Source organism: Bombus bifarius, unplaced genomic scaffold, assembly GCF_011952205.1.
Source record: "Bombus bifarius isolate JDL3187 unplaced genomic scaffold, Bbif_JDL3187 scf7180000008162, whole genome shotgun sequence".
In the NCBI taxonomy this organism is placed as follows: domain Eukaryota; kingdom Metazoa; phylum Arthropoda; class Insecta; order Hymenoptera; family Apidae; genus Bombus; species Bombus bifarius.
In genome coordinates this window covers 1,197,746-1,215,897 of record NW_022884484.1, presented here as the reverse complement: position 1 = coordinate 1,215,897, position 18,152 = coordinate 1,197,746, and the positions used below count along the sequence as shown (strand labels likewise).

Genomic DNA, 18,152 nt, shown 5'->3' with positions numbered 1-18,152 from the left:
TAGAAATATACGTTTTCTTATTAAATACATTAGATTACATATAGATTGCCCTTTAGTAGAATAGAAGTAAAGTAAAGTAACAGTAATTTGAGATATAAATCGTATTTTTGTTTAAAGAATATTTGCTTGGTTCAAGGGAAATAGTAAGAATATTACTGGGACGCATCTAATCCATTTATAATAGTAATGAAGTAGCTCGCTTAAGTAAAAGTATCATCATTTCATTCGTGAGAAAGTGAGAATATTTCCATGAACAGTTCTAATTTAAATGTTTACATGCAATTGTCTTCAAGTTGAGACGAAAGATACAACCGCTTGGTATGGTGGAGGAAATATAATGGATTTTGCTTGCTTTATTAAATAATTGCTTTGCAGAAAATCCAACGAACATTCCTCCGTTCGTATTTCATTATACCAGTTATACTTCCTCTTCCAAATCAAACTTTCGCCCTATTAAAAACGATTGCGCATGTACATTGAAATTGTCACAAGAAAATAATGAATCGTAGCTTATATAACAAAAGATGTCCGCATTTTGCATTAAATTCATATCATATCTTATTCGTGCTTCAATCATCGCATCTCGATCTCTCTCTGCTAAAAAAGCAAATCGAAAATAAAACGAAATCGGCACGACGTCTAATGAAATGCCTAGCTTAACGACATCGGACGTGAAGCTCTAATTAACAATCAACGACGGTGAAGCAGCATTTGTTAGAGTTCACCTAACGAGAAATATCGATTATCATAATTACCAGTATTTAACTGCTATTACGTAGCGTAAGCTGATTAATAGTCGTAATATCTGTAACGATGAAGTCTCGGACAAAGTATTACCATTGCTGATGGACTTAGGCGCGCTAATTAAACGTCGCGGACGCGACGGCAATTGTTTAATAATCGATCGATCCGAATGCTAAAATTGTAACTAACCATTGTGGACTGTGTCGTTGCATGAATAACAATTCGGTGATGGGGCGTTGGCTTGGCTTACAGGGGAGGCTCCACCTACCGACGTGACATCCAGCGAGATTAATTCTTCCTACATCATCGTCATTATCATCACTGTTTCTGCCTCTGTTTGCCTACTCATTGCTGCGCCCATAGTCTTTGCTACATTAAAATCGAAAAAGAAGGCCCAACGTTCCGGTAAATATAATCACTCAACCCTATATTTGTCTTTTTTCTGCTTTTATCCTGCAGGACCGAATAACGCGGAGAACCTGCCGGACGTTCTCTTGGAAAAAGGGGATTTTACAATGAATTATATCTATACGTTCGCAGCAACCTCCCTCATCTTTTTAATCATTAATATCTTCATCATCGTGTTGTGGTACATTATGAGAAAGCGAAATAAATCTCGTAAGTTAATTTATGTACAGTGAACATTTTGCTCCAGTCTTCTTCGTCGTCTGAAAGATATATATATATACACTTTATGAGAAATAAGATTATTTACATTTAAGTTATTCTATAATGTATATCTAGCACATCGTTGCTGTCAAATTAATGAAAATTTGACGAACCTGTTCGCTTGATTCTAAAGATGTTATGATACTTGTGATAGGCGTGTTAATGTTATAAAAAGACAAAGGAAACAGCAATCTTGAATATTTTGTAATATGTGTTCCTATCTTTGCGCAGGAATAAACAAATCACAAACAGCGGATATGTACGCACCATCGACCGTGAATGGAGACACCATGACCGGCGAGTTAAGTTCGGTTTCCGATGAGAAGAGCGACGTTAACTTCGACACTAACGATTACGTGGTCAGTGCGATCAGTCAGTATGTTCTTAGTAACAAGTAATGCCGGAGGGTAGGTTTGAGTTCTATTAACACATTTCTGTTCCGTTTTGCTTCCGTTTCGGACCCCCTTCGCTTCTATTATTTTCTTTTCTCGTTCCTTCTCTCCATACAAATCGCGCTTAGAATCTTCCGATCTCTTTCTTGCATTGGTATTTCATCATGTAGATTGGCAGTATTTCTTCTTTTTTTTTTCTTTCCTTCAATATCATATTTTACTTTGTTTCACAATTAGACAATTTTTTTTTAAGCTTCAACACGTAGTTCTACTTTTTTTTCTTCTTTTAATATTACATCTTAGTTTGTTTCACGATTAGAGAATCTTTCTTTAAAGCTTCACCACGTAGTGCGAATTTGTTTGAATCAGAACTCTACCAATAATACTTCCATTTTTAAGAGAATCTTAACTTCATTTCTTGCAGTACCCTTAAATATAGGCAGGTTACAGGGTGGATGTTTAGAGGTAGTTTCCATGCACGTAAAACATACCGAGAATACTCGTAATGTATCAGAATGATGAAGTTAATGTCGATACAGCAGCGCGAAGTATCGCTTTAATGCATGTGAAACTGGTAAAGTACTTATTTACAATTCATACTGATACGCTACGAACAGTAGGAACACAAAATTCCAGGAAATTGTTCAATTAATGATTCGTTTTGTTGCGTTTATAATCTTAATCTTGCGTTAATAATCTCGTAGAAAAATTTCAGGTTTTCCTTAACTTTGGATACGTTAATTTAACGAAACGCTTTCTCTCTTCTCTTTCACCGACGTAACAGGACGAGGGACGAAAAACCGCAGCTAGCACGTATTTGATAGATCAAACTATACAAGATTTTGGGAAAGGGAACATGGAGATGCAGGTACATCATCAAGGAACTCTTGGTCGCCGTAGCAACCACATTCAACCACCGATGAGTATGGATTCACCGCCGCAGAGAACAACGGCCAGTGGTACACTTTCTGGTAAATTTCTTAAAGTTCGCATTCAGAAATTTTAGAAGATCTTATCTTTCGGGCGTAGAATTCCTTCAGCAGTCTTATCAGAAGTTCTTCAGAACTCAAAGCTGTAACAGGGTTTATCAGAAAATTAACATATTTCCATTTCACCGTGGAAGTTAAGCATTAAACCTCTGAAGTTGCGCCTCTCTTCGCACGAAAAAATGCTTACTCAGCACAGCTTCTCTTCGTTTTAGTTTCAAAATCGAGTTACATCGGAAACCCCAGTCCAGCGCCGCCGAACGACGTGAACTTTTACAGCGTGGAGATCGACAATGGCCGCTACATGGGCTACGAAACGAATCATAGTCCGATTCCGGTGGTTGGTGAACCAGGCTCGGGTAGTTATTATACATCCATGAGTCCGACCGGACATATGATGTCGAGTCACATGGGCAGCGGGACTAGCACGCTGACACGTAGCAGGACCCTACCACGTCCAGTCCCTCCACCGGATGTAACCGTGATGACCGCTGGCTCAAAATCACCGATACCACCATCGGTACCTCCACCACCTACCACTTTTGCTCGGTCGGTATCCAGCAACGCGCACACTCATGGCCACCCATTATCAACATTCACCCCTACACCAGCTTATTCTGATATCGATGGCCATCTTGTCTGAGGATCACCGATATTCGGCCCTAGTTCGGTGCGTGGTAAATACCGTGCTGTACCAAGGGACGAGACTATCACCGTGACAGAACGAACCACCCGGCTCTAATACACATCTCGACCTGTGGCTGTTGACCATGGAACTACTTCGCGGATCTTCAACCTCCGTTCATCGTTCCAGGCGTCACACTGAGCTACATGTACTATGATTATATCGGTTCGATATCGTGCGAGGACCTTGAATCGCAGAATCTTTTTCGGCTACGTTTGTGTGCGATCATGAGTTTCGTGTGGGTGCTCCGACGACCTTTTCTCGTACATATTATCCTCCTTGAACACGAAAGAAAGTAACAGAAGTATGTAAATAGGAAGAGAGAGAGAAAGAGGAACCGAGATGTTGCGGTTTCTATACGTAATTTTTAAGAAGCACGCGGTAACGCCGTTGCAAGACGCAGTAAACGCATTCCTTACGCGCTGGTTTCGTTGGTTTTTCGCGGACACGATTATCGAAGATACGTACCTCGAACTTGGATCGTACTATGGATCGATCGTACAATTACGTTTTTCGCATATCACGTGTTAAGAAGAACGATCGACGCCCGGTGAACAAACACGCTGCAATCGACTCGGAAGATATCTCCGTGACACCACAGTTCTAGCATGCTGTCAGTGGTTTCTTTATTTTCTTCTTTTCTATATCCATTTCCTTTTCCTCTTTTTTTAGTTTTATGGCTTTTAGTCGCGCTTGTTCGTGCAGTTTTTTACTTCTTTGTGACGACTTCGTAGTGATACGTAAAAACGTTTTAAACGTGAACTAAATGGAAAACGACGAACTTATGGATGGAAGAAACTCGACTCGAAGTGCTCGTTTCTTCGCCGAAGAGGATACAGCGGTACGCTACGGACTGTATAGTCGGGTTAAGTTACGTTTTACTCGTTGGGACATCAACTGGATATACTCATGCGATCCAACAGTAAATTAGAATACGTACATTAGGAAGAGGAAATGTACTAATGAAACGAAATATCAGGGAACTTCACGAGCCGCAACAATATATAACGACCTTTAAATTCTTCTTTGAAGAATACGTTATATTTACGATATAATCAGTTGCACTTGTATACTTCTTTTCGTTTTGTTAAAGAGATTCAAAATACGATGAATGCTAGTTATTTGTCAGTAAGATATCTTTCGAAAAATAGCGCTTTTGAAAGTAATCTCAATTTAAATCGATAATACCATCGAGGCCCTATCAGATTTCGCATCAGTCGCAGCATTAATGAACACAGTAATACTACTTCATTATTTTGTAGCGACGTAATTCGCGTAATCTCTTCAATTCCTTTCTTTCCATTTTTTATTTTTTTTTTTTTTTTATTTTTTATAAATAAGTCCGACCGTCCACAATTTCGTTTTGAAATTAGCCAACAAAACATCGATGCACTGGCGGACAGATTCTTGTTTGAAATTCTGAAGAGGAAGCGAGACAATCGTTTTACACAGGGAAACAGTTGACGACGTTTGCAATCGATGTATAGCAGTCCAACTGATTTCCTTCTTCCCTTTCCCTCTTGCTCATTACAAGACGCGTTCTCTGTGTTAACGGTGTGAACGGTTCATACTCGAAGAGGAAAAAATGGTGATACATGCGATAAGCAGGAAAGCTAGTTACGAGAAATGGAGTAGGCTACGTATAGTCGATGGATGGAAACGCGTAAGTTTGAGGAACGAACTCAAATTGCACGATAAGTACTACAATGCTAAGAGACGTTTAGGTAAGGGAATTCTAAGACAATGCACGAAATGTACAAGTGATTTCGCTTCGGCCTTCTCGAGCTTATTATACTTTGGCAGATCGATATATTGTTTGACACATGAATCGTTCAGAAGCCACGTTGATGTACTCCGTAAATTGAAAGGCGATGATGTTAGAAACGCAACTTTGCCAAATTTACCTATTTATATGGTTTTCTTGCGATGAATGAACTTATGGAAATCGTTTGTTTCTTGAGAATTGAATATTAATCGTATACTTATATAATATAATTAAGAAATTTATAAAAGGCGGAGTTGATCAGTCTGGCTTTTGTGAGGCTCGCATTTGAGACGCGATTCGCCCGCTTCTTTCGACTCTCGTGGTTAGGAGAGTGATGCGAACGAAACTTTCCATAAAACTCAATTTTCCAAGAACAGACTCGACCCGAAATTTGAACAACTGTTTCTTTCTCTTCGCGAGTATCGCTTTCCGTATACTACAGACAAATATGTAGGTACGAAATGTGTTTTGCATATCGTAAGTTTTTTAGATCGCTCATCTTATTTTCCACTCGTAACTTGTTCTATTTTTACGAACGTTATCGAGTGATCGTTTTACTTTTTCGAACTGTGAATTTTGAAATACGTAGAAATTGCAATTTCTCACTGCCGAATTCCTAAAGTCAATATTAATACGAATAGTTTAATTGATTGCATTGTATCGTAAAACACATTTACGTAAGCGCTATATTGTACGCCACTATTGTCAAGAGAATTGGCGCGAAACAAAATGACGAATACTACAAAACAATTGACGCGTTAATTCTATTTCATGCGTGCGATGAAAAAGTTTTTCCTTTCTCCGATGGAAATAATTGATGTTTCGTTATGTTACAATTACAATTGCAGCACAAATACGAACGAACAATAAGCAGAATGTTTATAGTGTAAACGGTTTTCACGTGACATCCAGCGAGTGCTAATTTTCTTTTCTATCTTGTTATATGTAGTTTTATCATTCTGGCACGTTTTGTAATAAATAAACGATTACTAACGATTTATTATTACGCGGTACGATCGATGATATTTGCGACTGAATTTACAAAAAGAATATGCCAAATATTTACAAATATTATTAGTTATCGATTAGCAGTGATATTTACAAAGATAGCGAGTAAGTAACTTTCTTTTTAACTACGATATTACGATACGACGCCACTGCCAAATTTTGATTTCTGTGCCGCGAAAAAATACGAAACTTTTTTATATTTAATTGATATGACAATTATTATATCACGTGAAAACGGTTGACTTATTATTGACAGAAAGAAAAAAGACATGTTGCTACACATATTTTCCCAAGACGGTAATAACTTAAAAGCCATCTATATATTCTATCCAGACGAAGGTATAATATCGCAACGAAACGATATGATATTACTAAAAAAAAAAAAAATTCTGAGAGGAAATGTAATCAACATAATCAGTGAAATCTATACACAACAGAAATTTAAAGAAAGAGAAAAGAAGTAGGAAAGACAGACAAACAGGTAGAAAGCAAAGAAGTAAAAGTGAGTGTCTTGGAGTAGTGATATCTTCAAAAAAGACAATAGTACATAAGTTTAATTATACGAGTATGAGTTTAGTTAAGAGTAAACTATTTCCCTGGCACAGCCAAGTTAGAAGTTGCATTTTTGCATAAAAAAAGGTGTGGATCTTTATGCAAAACTATAAGACAGAAAAAATGTAGTTCAACTAAATGTTTATATATATATATTTTTGCATTTGTTTCCATTAAAAATTGATTATCCTTGTAAATAGTGCGATATGTCTCAGCGTTTCACACACTCCAGAAAAAAAACAAGTAATTAAAGAAAATGGATCATATGAGGGTCTCACTTTACCTAAGCTATAATGAAGTATTGTATAGGATTATTACACGCTAGGCCACGTATTATATCTGGAAGAAAAGAAAAAAAAAGAGGAAGAATTATTCCAGTTATCGGACGAGACAACGTCTTTCCGTTTATCGAAAGCCTAAGTAGTCGACATATATTTTTGAAAAGAAAGAAAAAAAAGAGATACAAAAAGACACTGCATATGTTTGGCCTATTGTAAGAGAGAGAGAGAGAGAGAGAGAAAGAGAGAAAGAGAGAGAGAAAGTCTCGCAAACACACGATGACGCGTGAAGCGCCACGAGTGACAAAAGCTCGTATTAAAAAGTCGGTCAATAAGATGTAAGTTTCGTTCAATTTCCATGAAAGGAAGATCGTTACGATCGATACGCGCCCAATCGGAATTTCTTCCAATGAATTCGAACAGTGAGATAACGAGAGCAAGAAAAGAGAAAAGAGAAAAGATAAAAGAAAAGAACGTGAATCGATGTTCGCTATGTTGTGTATGATCATCGAGAGATTACGTTGAGAAAACTACGCACGTCCCTGGTAACTGTCATTCCGCTTCTAATTTGGCTCGCGTATCGTATGGATGTAAGTTAAGGAATACGTAATAAGTAAGGTTGCTCTACAGATACGCAATGACGCGGCGGCGCCACTCGCATATCCAAGCACAAACACGTTCGCGCGTACGCGCTAAATTGAAACTCGTGCCAAACTGCGCGAAATTAAATTAACACGAGAATCGCTGCGTAGAAAGGCATGTATATCCCGAGCAATCATACTTACGTCGGAGTCTCGAAACCGGATCCAGCGTGAACGATAGTTGTCGACAATCAATCGCATCCTACACTATTTTCACTCTCCGTTCTACCGCGATCATCGATCGAGCTATCGATTCGTGAATTGGATCGATTTCGAGTTTCCTGTGGTGTCTCTGTGTAGGGTATCCTTGAATACGCACACGTAACATAGGAAGGAAAACGAAAGAATAAATTTGCACATGCAGCAAACAAAGAAGGAAAGAGAAAGAAACCGGAAGGGTGTCGTTCACAGAATCGATATATTGTATACTTTTCTGCGCCGTTGTCATGTGTGTTTTATGCTTGAGAACTGTTTGAAAGTTTTACGAATAATAACGTTTTCGTAGCATGCGCTATTGTTATTTCATTAATCGGGGAGGACACTGATTTGTTACGGTAGATTCTACAAAGCTTAAAGAAAATAAAAAAGAAACGTGTATTGTTAACCGCTGCTGTTGTGTATGGAGCCGCACCGTTCGGCTTAGACTGATGATAAAATTCACGTATGCTCAATTAGAGATCATGTTTGCGCATAATTAAGAATTCTATTTACATATACATGTTTTATATTTGTAATTAACGAAAATCATCTATACCTAATATTACCTGATATTATTAGATTATGTAATCTCCAAAGTATTTGCTCATCAAAGTGCTAGGCATGTTAGACGGACCGATATTCGTCCAAAATGGTACCTTGGAGATGGACATACCATCTAACAGTACGATATTTGATATTTTACACAATAATTAATAATTCCGTTGATTATTCTAAGACATAGTCAATCCTAATTATACAATCATTAAGATACGAGGATATATATATAAATTAACCGTTTTACATGTATATAATGTACATATATGAAACTTAGATAGACAAGAAAACAAAAGGGAAAAAATTGAAAAAGAAATGAAATGCATAAACGAATTAAAATATCAAATTTAAGAAAAACGATCGAGAGCTTTCGTAACTAGGTAAATGTTCGTATCGACTTTTGATGTTTTTTCTTCGTATTCGTTTTTTCTATTCTTTCCTCTTTTAAAAGAAAGATATAACATACAACGGAAAAAAAGACGAATATAAAAGAAAGAAGAATGATTCTCTCGCCGACGATGCTATTGCGATTATACTTACATGTCGTTGAATTTTATAATACGAGGGCGCTGCGCAGAAACGGCATGAAGTTGCGACAAAACTCGCGAGTTTACAATAAATCGCCGAAAGTGACGTGACGAATTTTACCGTAACGAACTTATCCGTTCCAAATTACCATTTCCACACAAGAGGCGAAGACTGGTTTACAAAATACACGAGCCGTTTTTTGTCATTTTTTAATGCTGTTCGGACGACTCGATTTTATATTCGATTTCGGATTTCTTATTCGTTAGAACGAAACACGAAAAACATTCAATTACGATATTCGTCGATCTCGATAATCGATTGTTGCGTTTCATTGCGAATCGACAGGCGAGAAATCTCGCGCTCCAAACAAAAAACGAGCGATCGCTTTGAGAAACTTTTTCGAATGTACTTTTTCAAAATTTGCATAGTTATGTGATAACTACGATACAAACGAGTAACGAAATGAACAACTTTGAATCTGTGAAGTATTCGATCGAATTTTATTTAAACGTTTGCTTTGTTACAAATGAGAATAATAAGAATCGATACAAAATTTAAAGGTTAAAAAATCTCAAAGTAGGTTTCTTGCGCGTCCAAACAAAAGAAAGAGAAGAATATATCGCGTATATCGAGCGATACTGATAAACGATATATCGTTAAGCGTATCATCAGATATATGTTGCTTCCGTTTGTGTGCCAATAAAGAAAAATCGACATTCTTGATGTATAAATATATGAAACTTAATGAGAACGATATTATTGTTACGCGGGCCGCCGATACGGCTAATTTTTTCTGATCAGAATTTACGATGCAATGTCATTCTTTGGAGCAATCATCGCTGTTCATAAGTACAACCGATTAAAAAAAAAAAAAAATTACCGGAGAGGGGAAGAAGGAATTCTCCGATGAAAGAGAAAAAAAAGCGAAGAAAGAATGGGAGGAAAAAGGAAATCGTGTAATATAAACTAAGCTACCAAGCAACTGGTACGCATTAATTACTTGTATATATACATAGTATTTTTACATTCTAATTCTAAATTACATTTCCAATTCTAAACGGTATAACATTACTCTGTGAGCTTCGCTTGTCGTCTGTGTATATATCATCGATAACGTTTCTGACGTTGATTCGCCTTAAGGAAAAATATTCGTAGATAAGCCGCGAACTGCGAACCTGGCAATGCTCGACAAATATTATTCCTCTCCTTGTGCTTGTTTCACTGCACCCTCTGCACAAGATTCAATAACACACGCCTCGTGCCTTCATCGCACTTAAATTAATTAGAATGTGTAATATTATGGTCGCGCGTGTAATATTCCTAAACGTGACTATTCGCGGGATATATCGTTCGCCATTCTCTGGAACATACTTCAATGAATTTCACGATTCTCTTATGATTGCATCGACTTGTACAATACACCGTGTTTAACCCATTCAGTACGAAGCAATGAAACAATGCGTGTAAAATACGTAAGCGCAATATTATTGCACAGTAACAAATTTGAAACTGTGAAAATTCGAATGTCTTGAAAATTTGAAAATAAAATGTTACGTTAATGCAACGTTGGTCCTTAATGGGTTAACATCGAATGATTCAGGCTACTGTATAATACATTTCATTTTATTTAAAATAACATTTTGAAAGCTCTTGAGAGGCTGTTTTCGTTCATAACATATCCGCGAATATTTTCGTACGTGCATCTCACGCGACCATAAATCATATAGGATGACAAGAAGAATATTCGATTGTGTACGTCGTATTACGATGTATTCGATGTTTATACTCGTAATTTAACTTCTATTTAAGCTATATGCTCATAGCGAATGTGATCGTATCTCCCCGAATATAACGTCACGGCGAATAAAAGCGAAAAAGCAACGCTCGTCGAATACACTTGGATAATCTTCGCACGCATCTTTAATCGTTAACTTAACACGATAACATCGCCTCTCGTGGCTTAACGTTATCGAGCTTTGCCCCTTTTTTCCCCCCTACAGAAGAAGGAACTTCGCCAGAATTCGTCGTATCGATTCATTTTTTTATTTGCTTATTCATTTCTACACACAGAGACAAAGCGAAGCTCAACATACTAGTCCTTACTTTAAAACCAAAGTAAAGAGATAAAACACAAACATTGTATAGCTTTTAAGAATCTCCATTACGTATTCACACCTGTGTGTCTATACAGAGAAGGCATAATTATAACTAAATAATTCAGTCATCGTAACTAGGTAAATGACTAACCGATAAGCGAATAGATAAAGAAGAAGATACAATGTTAAGCCACTCGTTAAGTGTACTGTTTTATTTTAATTCATTTTTTACTACACGATTAAAATTTTATCTAGCAACCTTCGTCGGCTAGGAATGTAAATTCTGTATCTGTACATTGTTTTCCTATTTCAACTATTAAAAGTGATCGTCAACTTAAACGTTATGTTGTTCTTATTTATTCTTTCGCAAAATATCCATACTCATTTTATTAATCAATAAACAAACAACAAACACCATTTATTTCGAACGAAATTTTAATTATTGCTTAATAAAATGTACCTTTATTAATTGAATTCTTACATTAATATAATAATATAACTATATAACAAATAAATATAATATAATAATAATTATATGTATATAAAAATATAAATTATAATAATATAACTATATTATATTATTATAATAACTTATATTATAATAATAAAACTAATCAAAGTAAGTATGAATTTACATATGACTCGTTATATCATTTTAAAAATAGCAGCAGTGTATATATGTACATACATCCTTGTCCTGATCATATCAGGTATATTTGTAACATAAATCAAACATTGTTGTTATGATTACTAGCATCAACACTGCTGTTTACAAGGTCAACATATGTCCAACATCAACATGTATCCTTAATAGGAATGAATTTCGTTCGGATCCTATGTGCTGGTTTCATTATTATGCCCGTTAGAAATGATATATCCTTAAGATAGTCCACGGATTCAAAGAAGTAATTATTTAAGAGAAAACTCATTATAATTTTTAACTCCAACATGGCGAATCGTTTTCCTACGAATTAAAAATTAATTATATCTTTTTCAATTATTCAAAGAAGACTTTTAACTTTACGTTAAAAAGTTCATTTCTTGAAGGACTTCGTTAAAATTCAAGTTACGTAACTACAACTATTGTCGTTTACTTTACAACTTATCGATGCTAATTGAACGTTAATATTCCGTTTTTTCTTAATAAAATACAAAGACAAGAAGTAAAAGTACTCGATGAAATGCAAATTTACATAAAAAGAAAATAATAGAAGTAGTCAATCTCCTATCAAAAGCTCCTACATAAAAATCTTTTAAAGAGAATCATACGTTATTTGCAATCCAACTGCAAAGACATTCGCTTCATTTATCAGTATAAAAAATGTATTGTTCTCAAAGAAGTCAAACTCAAAGAAGGTCTTCTATATTCATGTAAAATCTATATATTATCAAATATTTAAACTTAACATTCTCACCGATACAATTTCTTGAGCCGGCACCAAAAGGTACATAAACATAAGGATGTCGACTTTTGGAATTTTCAGGTAAAAATCTGTCGGGATCAAAGATATCCGGGTTCGGCCAGTATCGTGGATCTCTGTGAATGTTATATATGTCCACGAGAACTTCAGTACTCGAAGGTAATTTACAGTTACCTTAAAATATGACAGTTTCGTTGCAATACGTTTGCAATTATTAAAAATAAATAGATTAATAATACTTTATCGTGAAAATAAACACTGAAACATAATTATTCTGTGATTCATATAATGTAATTCGATATTTACCTAATTTTAGCTCCTTTTCTGTCTTACGCCCTATACGAGGCACGCTTGGATAAAGTCGAAGTGATTCCTTAATGCATCTCTCAAGATACGAAAGATCTTGCAGAGTAGACATATTTAATTTCCCTTCATTTTCTTTCAATACAGCTTTTACTTCAGCCCTAACTCGATCCTATAACATAATCGCTATACATTCATCGTACAAAACAAAGTTAACGTAATAGTATAATATTTATAATAATAGACAGATTACAGATGTATATATAAATTCATATTTTTAAGAGCACGTCTTAGAAAGATGGAACCCAAGCAAAGATCTATTTTACTTATTAAATATTATAACTAGTACTATACGTAACAAATTAAGCGCGTTCCATGCATTTGTTGCCACGCATATATAAAAATCCGCAGTTTAATAATGAGAAATAAGACTGAAACGGAAAGTTAAAAGTCACCTGAATCTCCTTATGTTCAGCCAGAAGCATTATAATGTAACAAACAGCTATTGCGGTAGTGTCGTGCCCCTATTAAAAAAGATTATGTTCGACATTATTTTTCTATACAAGAATTAAAAATATATATCAAGCGTGTTTAAATGTAAAAAAAATAAAAAAGAAGCATGTATGTATAACGCACCGCAAACATAAATGTATCAACTTCTTCTCTAATCCCCTCATCATCTATCTGATTATTTCGATGAGCTTCTATGAGTATATCAAGCAAAGCCAGTCTCCTTTTACGTACTACGCATAAACAAAAACATTTCAAAAAATGTTAAGCTATACATGTTCTTAAAAGTACTTCAACTTTCTATCTCACATACTTCCAACGTCATTACTTTCAACATTGTCATTATCATCACTTGAATTCTTGTTGAAATCAGTTGAACCGTTGCTCTGATAGTGATATTCTTTTCGTTCTTGGATTATCTACAACATATTATCCAACTCATTATTGTAGTATCGTGGACAAATTGTCTAAGAAATATCGGGTGAACCATAAACAATGTTGCGAGAAAGCCTGAGTGCCGACAGGTCAAAAGGGTTTGGCAACTTCAATGGGCTGAGCGCTCCATCAATGTGTCGTCGGTCCTTCGATCGAATAATTACGCGGAAAGAACGTTACGGAACGCTTATGTGATGGGGTTATGAGAAAAAATAAAGGGATGCTTAAGGGTGAAAGACGAATTAACAGGCAGTAGTGAGTTGAGAAATCAGAGTGTTGTCAGCGTTGTCGAGGAGGATGGTCCGCGTGAAAGAGAGCGTTGGAACCGTGGTTGTGAATTAACTATTTAGTTGTCTTAGTTATAGCACATTGCTGTATTTAGTTCACGCTAAATAACCATCGTTTCCTGTTTAATCTATTGTAAATAGATCTATCGATCAATAAAATTATTACATAGGATAATCAATAAAAAAAACCCTGCATTATCGTACGAATAATATGGATTAGATTGGACTGAAACATTAAATTTATCACTGATAACTTTGTTGACATAAAAATAGTACAATGTCCATATTTACAAACGAACGATGAACTTGTTATAAGAAAAGATATGATTAAAAGTTATATTTATACCTTTCGAGTGAAACCGTGTAATGTTTTAAGTAGTTCAGACTGTCTCCATCCTTTAGGGTCAAATTTGAGAAAGAAATCATAAAATAACCACGGTCTTGCAGTTCTATAAAAATCATCGTAATGGCATGCATTATATAAGATAATAGGATGTAAAGATTATCTGTCAAATTTTATTTACTTGTACGCGAAGACTCCTTCCATATCACTCGCGGCTTTAAGATATTTGTGCTGAAATTCATCTTCGTCATTTAGGGAAATTCCCATTGCAGTTTCTGGAAAATTATCGATTGATCTTGTCGGTAAATTTCTAGAAACTTAAAACACTCCTAAAGATCTAAAAACATTCTAACTGTATAATTTTCTCTCGCTATTTTTTAAATCTAGATCTCACAGTTTGACAATTTACAATTTTTCGTAACTTTTTCAATATACTTAAAAGAGAACTTATTTCGACGTCTCATTTGCATACATTTCATATACAGGATGGTTGGTAACTGATGGTACAAGCGGAAAGGGGGTGATTCTACGCGAAAAAAGAAGTCGAGGATATAGAATAAAAATTTTTCGTTTGAGGCTCTGTTTTCGAGAAAATCGACTTTGAATTTGCGCTCGGTACGCGTGCGGTACGTTATAACGGATCTCACTGTAGATCGTTGTCTCGATAGGAAAATTTAAAAAAAAATTTAAAAAAATTTTTATTTTATATTTTCGACTTCTTTTTTCGCGTAGAACCACCTCCTTTCCGCTTGTACCACCAGTTACCAACCACCCATACATGTCAATCGATACATTTACAATCGCTGAATTTTTCAATGTTGTAATTATTGGATTATCGTATATTTCATAAATTACCGCAGATCATATTCAAGGTATGCTTGCTAATGGTATGGAATAAATCATTCACGACTACTCCCTCTTCGCTCTTCAATGATTTCACCAAGTATTCTCCTTCCTTTACAAATACGTCAACAAATTTGTTAAGCATGTCGGAATGAAATGCAGGTGTCAATATTTTCCTGCGAATTTGCCATTTGCGTCCTGCAAAGAAGATAATTACTTCTTCACAAAAATATCATAGATTTTTATTACCTATCATAAGTGTACTTCTTCCATCTGATTATATTTATTTATTTACTTAATGGCACTTGGCGTTTAAAATTCAGCAAGGGAATAAAATTGAATAAATTCAACGAAAATGAAAATTAGTATTTTAGTAGAAAAAGAAACGTAGTAAAGGAAAAATAAAAGTAATACCTGAACTGGTAAGAAGTCCGGTACTAAACCAAGGCGCCAGAAGTTTGTACATATAACCTTTTTGAGTAAATTTCGTATTTCCGAAAAGTATCTAGATGACGAAAAAGAAAAACTAATAGATCTCTATTATTGAGAAACGTATGTAGTTAACTTACTTGCAAAAAATTTAATATTTAATCTCTTTTTAATGTCTGTTTAATGCTATTAAAATTTTAGTTACGTGGAATTAATTAGAATTGTAAAAAAGAAGTTAATTAAACTTCTCGCAATGATGAAATAATGTCTTGTGCATCTAGATATGATAAATAATAGTATAAATATCTAGTATTATTTTTAATTACCTGAAAATCGTCTGGATGACGAGTATGAACAAGTGCAGTTGTGAAACCCCAAAGTTTAAAAATTGGGTAATACTGATCGCTCATTTTGTTCATAAAGATCCAAAGATTACCTATAATACATAGCAAATATGAACGAAGCCTATTATTGTTGATCTATTACTTCAAACGTGTTTGTTATTCAAGTCAAATAAAACTGTTCAAATTTTCAAATAAAATAAAATTTATTTAGAAATATAATTGCATTTTCTCCTTACTTGATGAAACTAGGGCATGATGTACATTCCCGATAATAGGTAATATCGGAGGCCCTGGTAACGAATTTAATATTCTTCCATATTTTCCATAATGCAAAATAATGTAGTGCAAACTGACGAAAAGAAACAAGGAGAATAATATCGTGATGATCATTTTCGTAAGATTTCAAAACTTCAACGTTCAACGGTCTTCTAATTTCCTTCGAATCCTGATTTTCTTCACACTCGCTCTTTTACTGCACTGTTAAACATATTGGAATAAACGCACTACAGAATTAAAGGTCGTTGTTGTTTGTGAAGTATACGCTTCTCAGTGATAACTTCTCATGACACTTGATATTAATCTAAATTTAACATAAAAAGTATAATGGATTAAACGATTTATCTTCTTCTTTAATTAAAGAAAATATTATTGGTGCACTCAATCAAGTTATTAGTAAGTACTTCACGCTAATTTGTTTCTCTTTACAAACAATCTAATTACATGTTTACCAGTATACTTGAATTCTCTAAATTTCCACAAGTATTTATTTTAGAAAAAATTATGTGATGATTAAGCCTTTTTAATAATTTAAGGATAAATCAATTTAAATGATATTCCCGTTGTCAATTACCTTGTCCCCGTTGTTAATATCTATCTATTTTCTTTTATAGGACTAAGCACGTGCAACTGTCTCATGTTCCCCTTTGATATTTTACAAACCTTTCTGGTTTCATTACTTACTTTTAACACTAAACCTACCGACGTATACCTATTCCTACCGTGTGCGGTCAAAGTGGCCGGAATTAAAGAAGTAATTTTTATGATTTAACTTAAATAATGATTAATTTATAAAATGATGAACTTTCATAAAATTTCGTCCAAATTTACTTTTGTTTAATTTCGATTATAGACTTAAATAGAATTACACTTTTATTTATATAAAGATATATCTTAATCAACTTTGCTGCATTTTTCACAAATTATCTTATTATCAAATGTACATTTGCCGCATAAACATTTTCCGCATCTTAAACAAATTTTCGTAATTTTGTAACCTTTACAACTTTTTACTTGACAAGTTTTTTTGTAGTAATGAATCTAAATTTGTTGATAGTTTTAGTCCATGGTTTTTCTCCCGCGATTCCTTATATAAAAGTAATGTATGCACTAGATTTATAACAATTTTGTGAATTCTCTGTAAATTGGCCCCATACTGTAGATACCATCGCAAATTTATTGGTTCGTAAACGTTGGCTTCTTTCGCTCTTCTTATCAAATCGTATAAACCTCATAATTTCAGCAAAGTCATTCCTGCTTATTGTTTTTGAAAAAAAATGCAGATCTCCAAATTTTATTTCACAAATATGAGACATCTACATTTTTTGCCTGATATGCACAGCGGGCATATAGCAGAGCAATAAATGCATCTAGTTTTGTTGCATCTAGCTCCCTCTTAGTCCCCAATATTCTAAATGCTTCTTCTTCCGTACATTTTATTATATGATCCCTTATACGGTAATCAATGATAAGATAAAATGCCGTCTTTACTTGTCCTTTCATTATATGCCGTTTAACATGTCCTAAAAATATAATGAACTGATGTCTTGAACTGGATCTTTCCCCGGTAGATCCAGACATCATTGGTCAGCCACTTACCTTCTCTTCAATGTAAACGCAGTGAGGTGATGTAAGGTGTAACTGCCCAAGAAATACTCTCAATGTTCAACAATAAAGTTTATTTAAAAATTAACAGTCAACAATCAACAATGACAACAATCACGCTTTTCGAATATGTTTGCTTCACTGTTACGCTGGACCCTTCGCACTTCGCTCTTCAAAATGGAATGAATCTTTTGTTTAAAACTTCATTCATATCTACGCACCAGCGTAACTATCTTCTTTACAAAGTTGTTGGAAATAT

General features: G+C 34.7%; 2 protein-coding genes across 5 annotated transcripts in view; one reads left to right on the top strand and one right to left on the bottom strand.

Annotated features, from left to right (window-relative positions):
- Window positions 1–11,436, top strand: part of LOC117208767 (nephrin) — a 484,683-nt gene extending 473,247 nt beyond the window's left edge. The window contains exons 15-19 of one of the 4 annotated variants that reach the window (XR_004487770.1): window positions 1,204–1,362; window positions 1,645–1,772; window positions 2,590–2,776; window positions 3,007–7,624; window positions 7,710–11,436. Coding sequence is in view for 3 of the 4 variants with exons in the window: in XM_033450099.1 (XP_033305990.1) it covers window positions 1,204–1,362; window positions 1,645–1,772; window positions 2,590–2,776; window positions 3,007–3,434 (902 nt within the window). In the remaining variant the exon portion in view is untranslated. Of the gene's footprint in view, window positions 1–996; window positions 1,150–1,203; window positions 1,363–1,644; window positions 1,821–2,589; window positions 2,777–3,006 lie in introns of those variants that run through there. The other 3 variants (XM_033450100.1, XM_033450099.1, XM_033450101.1) reach the window with 3 other exon arrangements.
- A 281-nt stretch (window positions 11,437–11,717) lies between these two features.
- Window positions 11,718–16,510, bottom strand: LOC117208819 (cytochrome P450 4C1-like). Its single transcript, XM_033450219.1, has 12 exons — window positions 16,249–16,510; window positions 15,995–16,104; window positions 15,654–15,744; window positions 15,252–15,437; window positions 14,578–14,671; window positions 14,400–14,502; window positions 13,645–13,750; window positions 13,458–13,564; window positions 13,277–13,345; window positions 12,825–12,993; window positions 12,513–12,692; window positions 11,718–12,061 (listed from the first exon to the last, which is right to left on the bottom strand). The coding sequence occupies exons 1-12, from the start codon at window positions 16,400–16,402 to the stop codon at window positions 11,892–11,894; spliced, it is 1,539 nt and encodes a 512-aa protein (XP_033306110.1). The 5' UTR covers window positions 16,403–16,510; the 3' UTR covers window positions 11,718–11,891.
- Window positions 16,511–18,152: the final 1,642 nt, after the last annotated feature.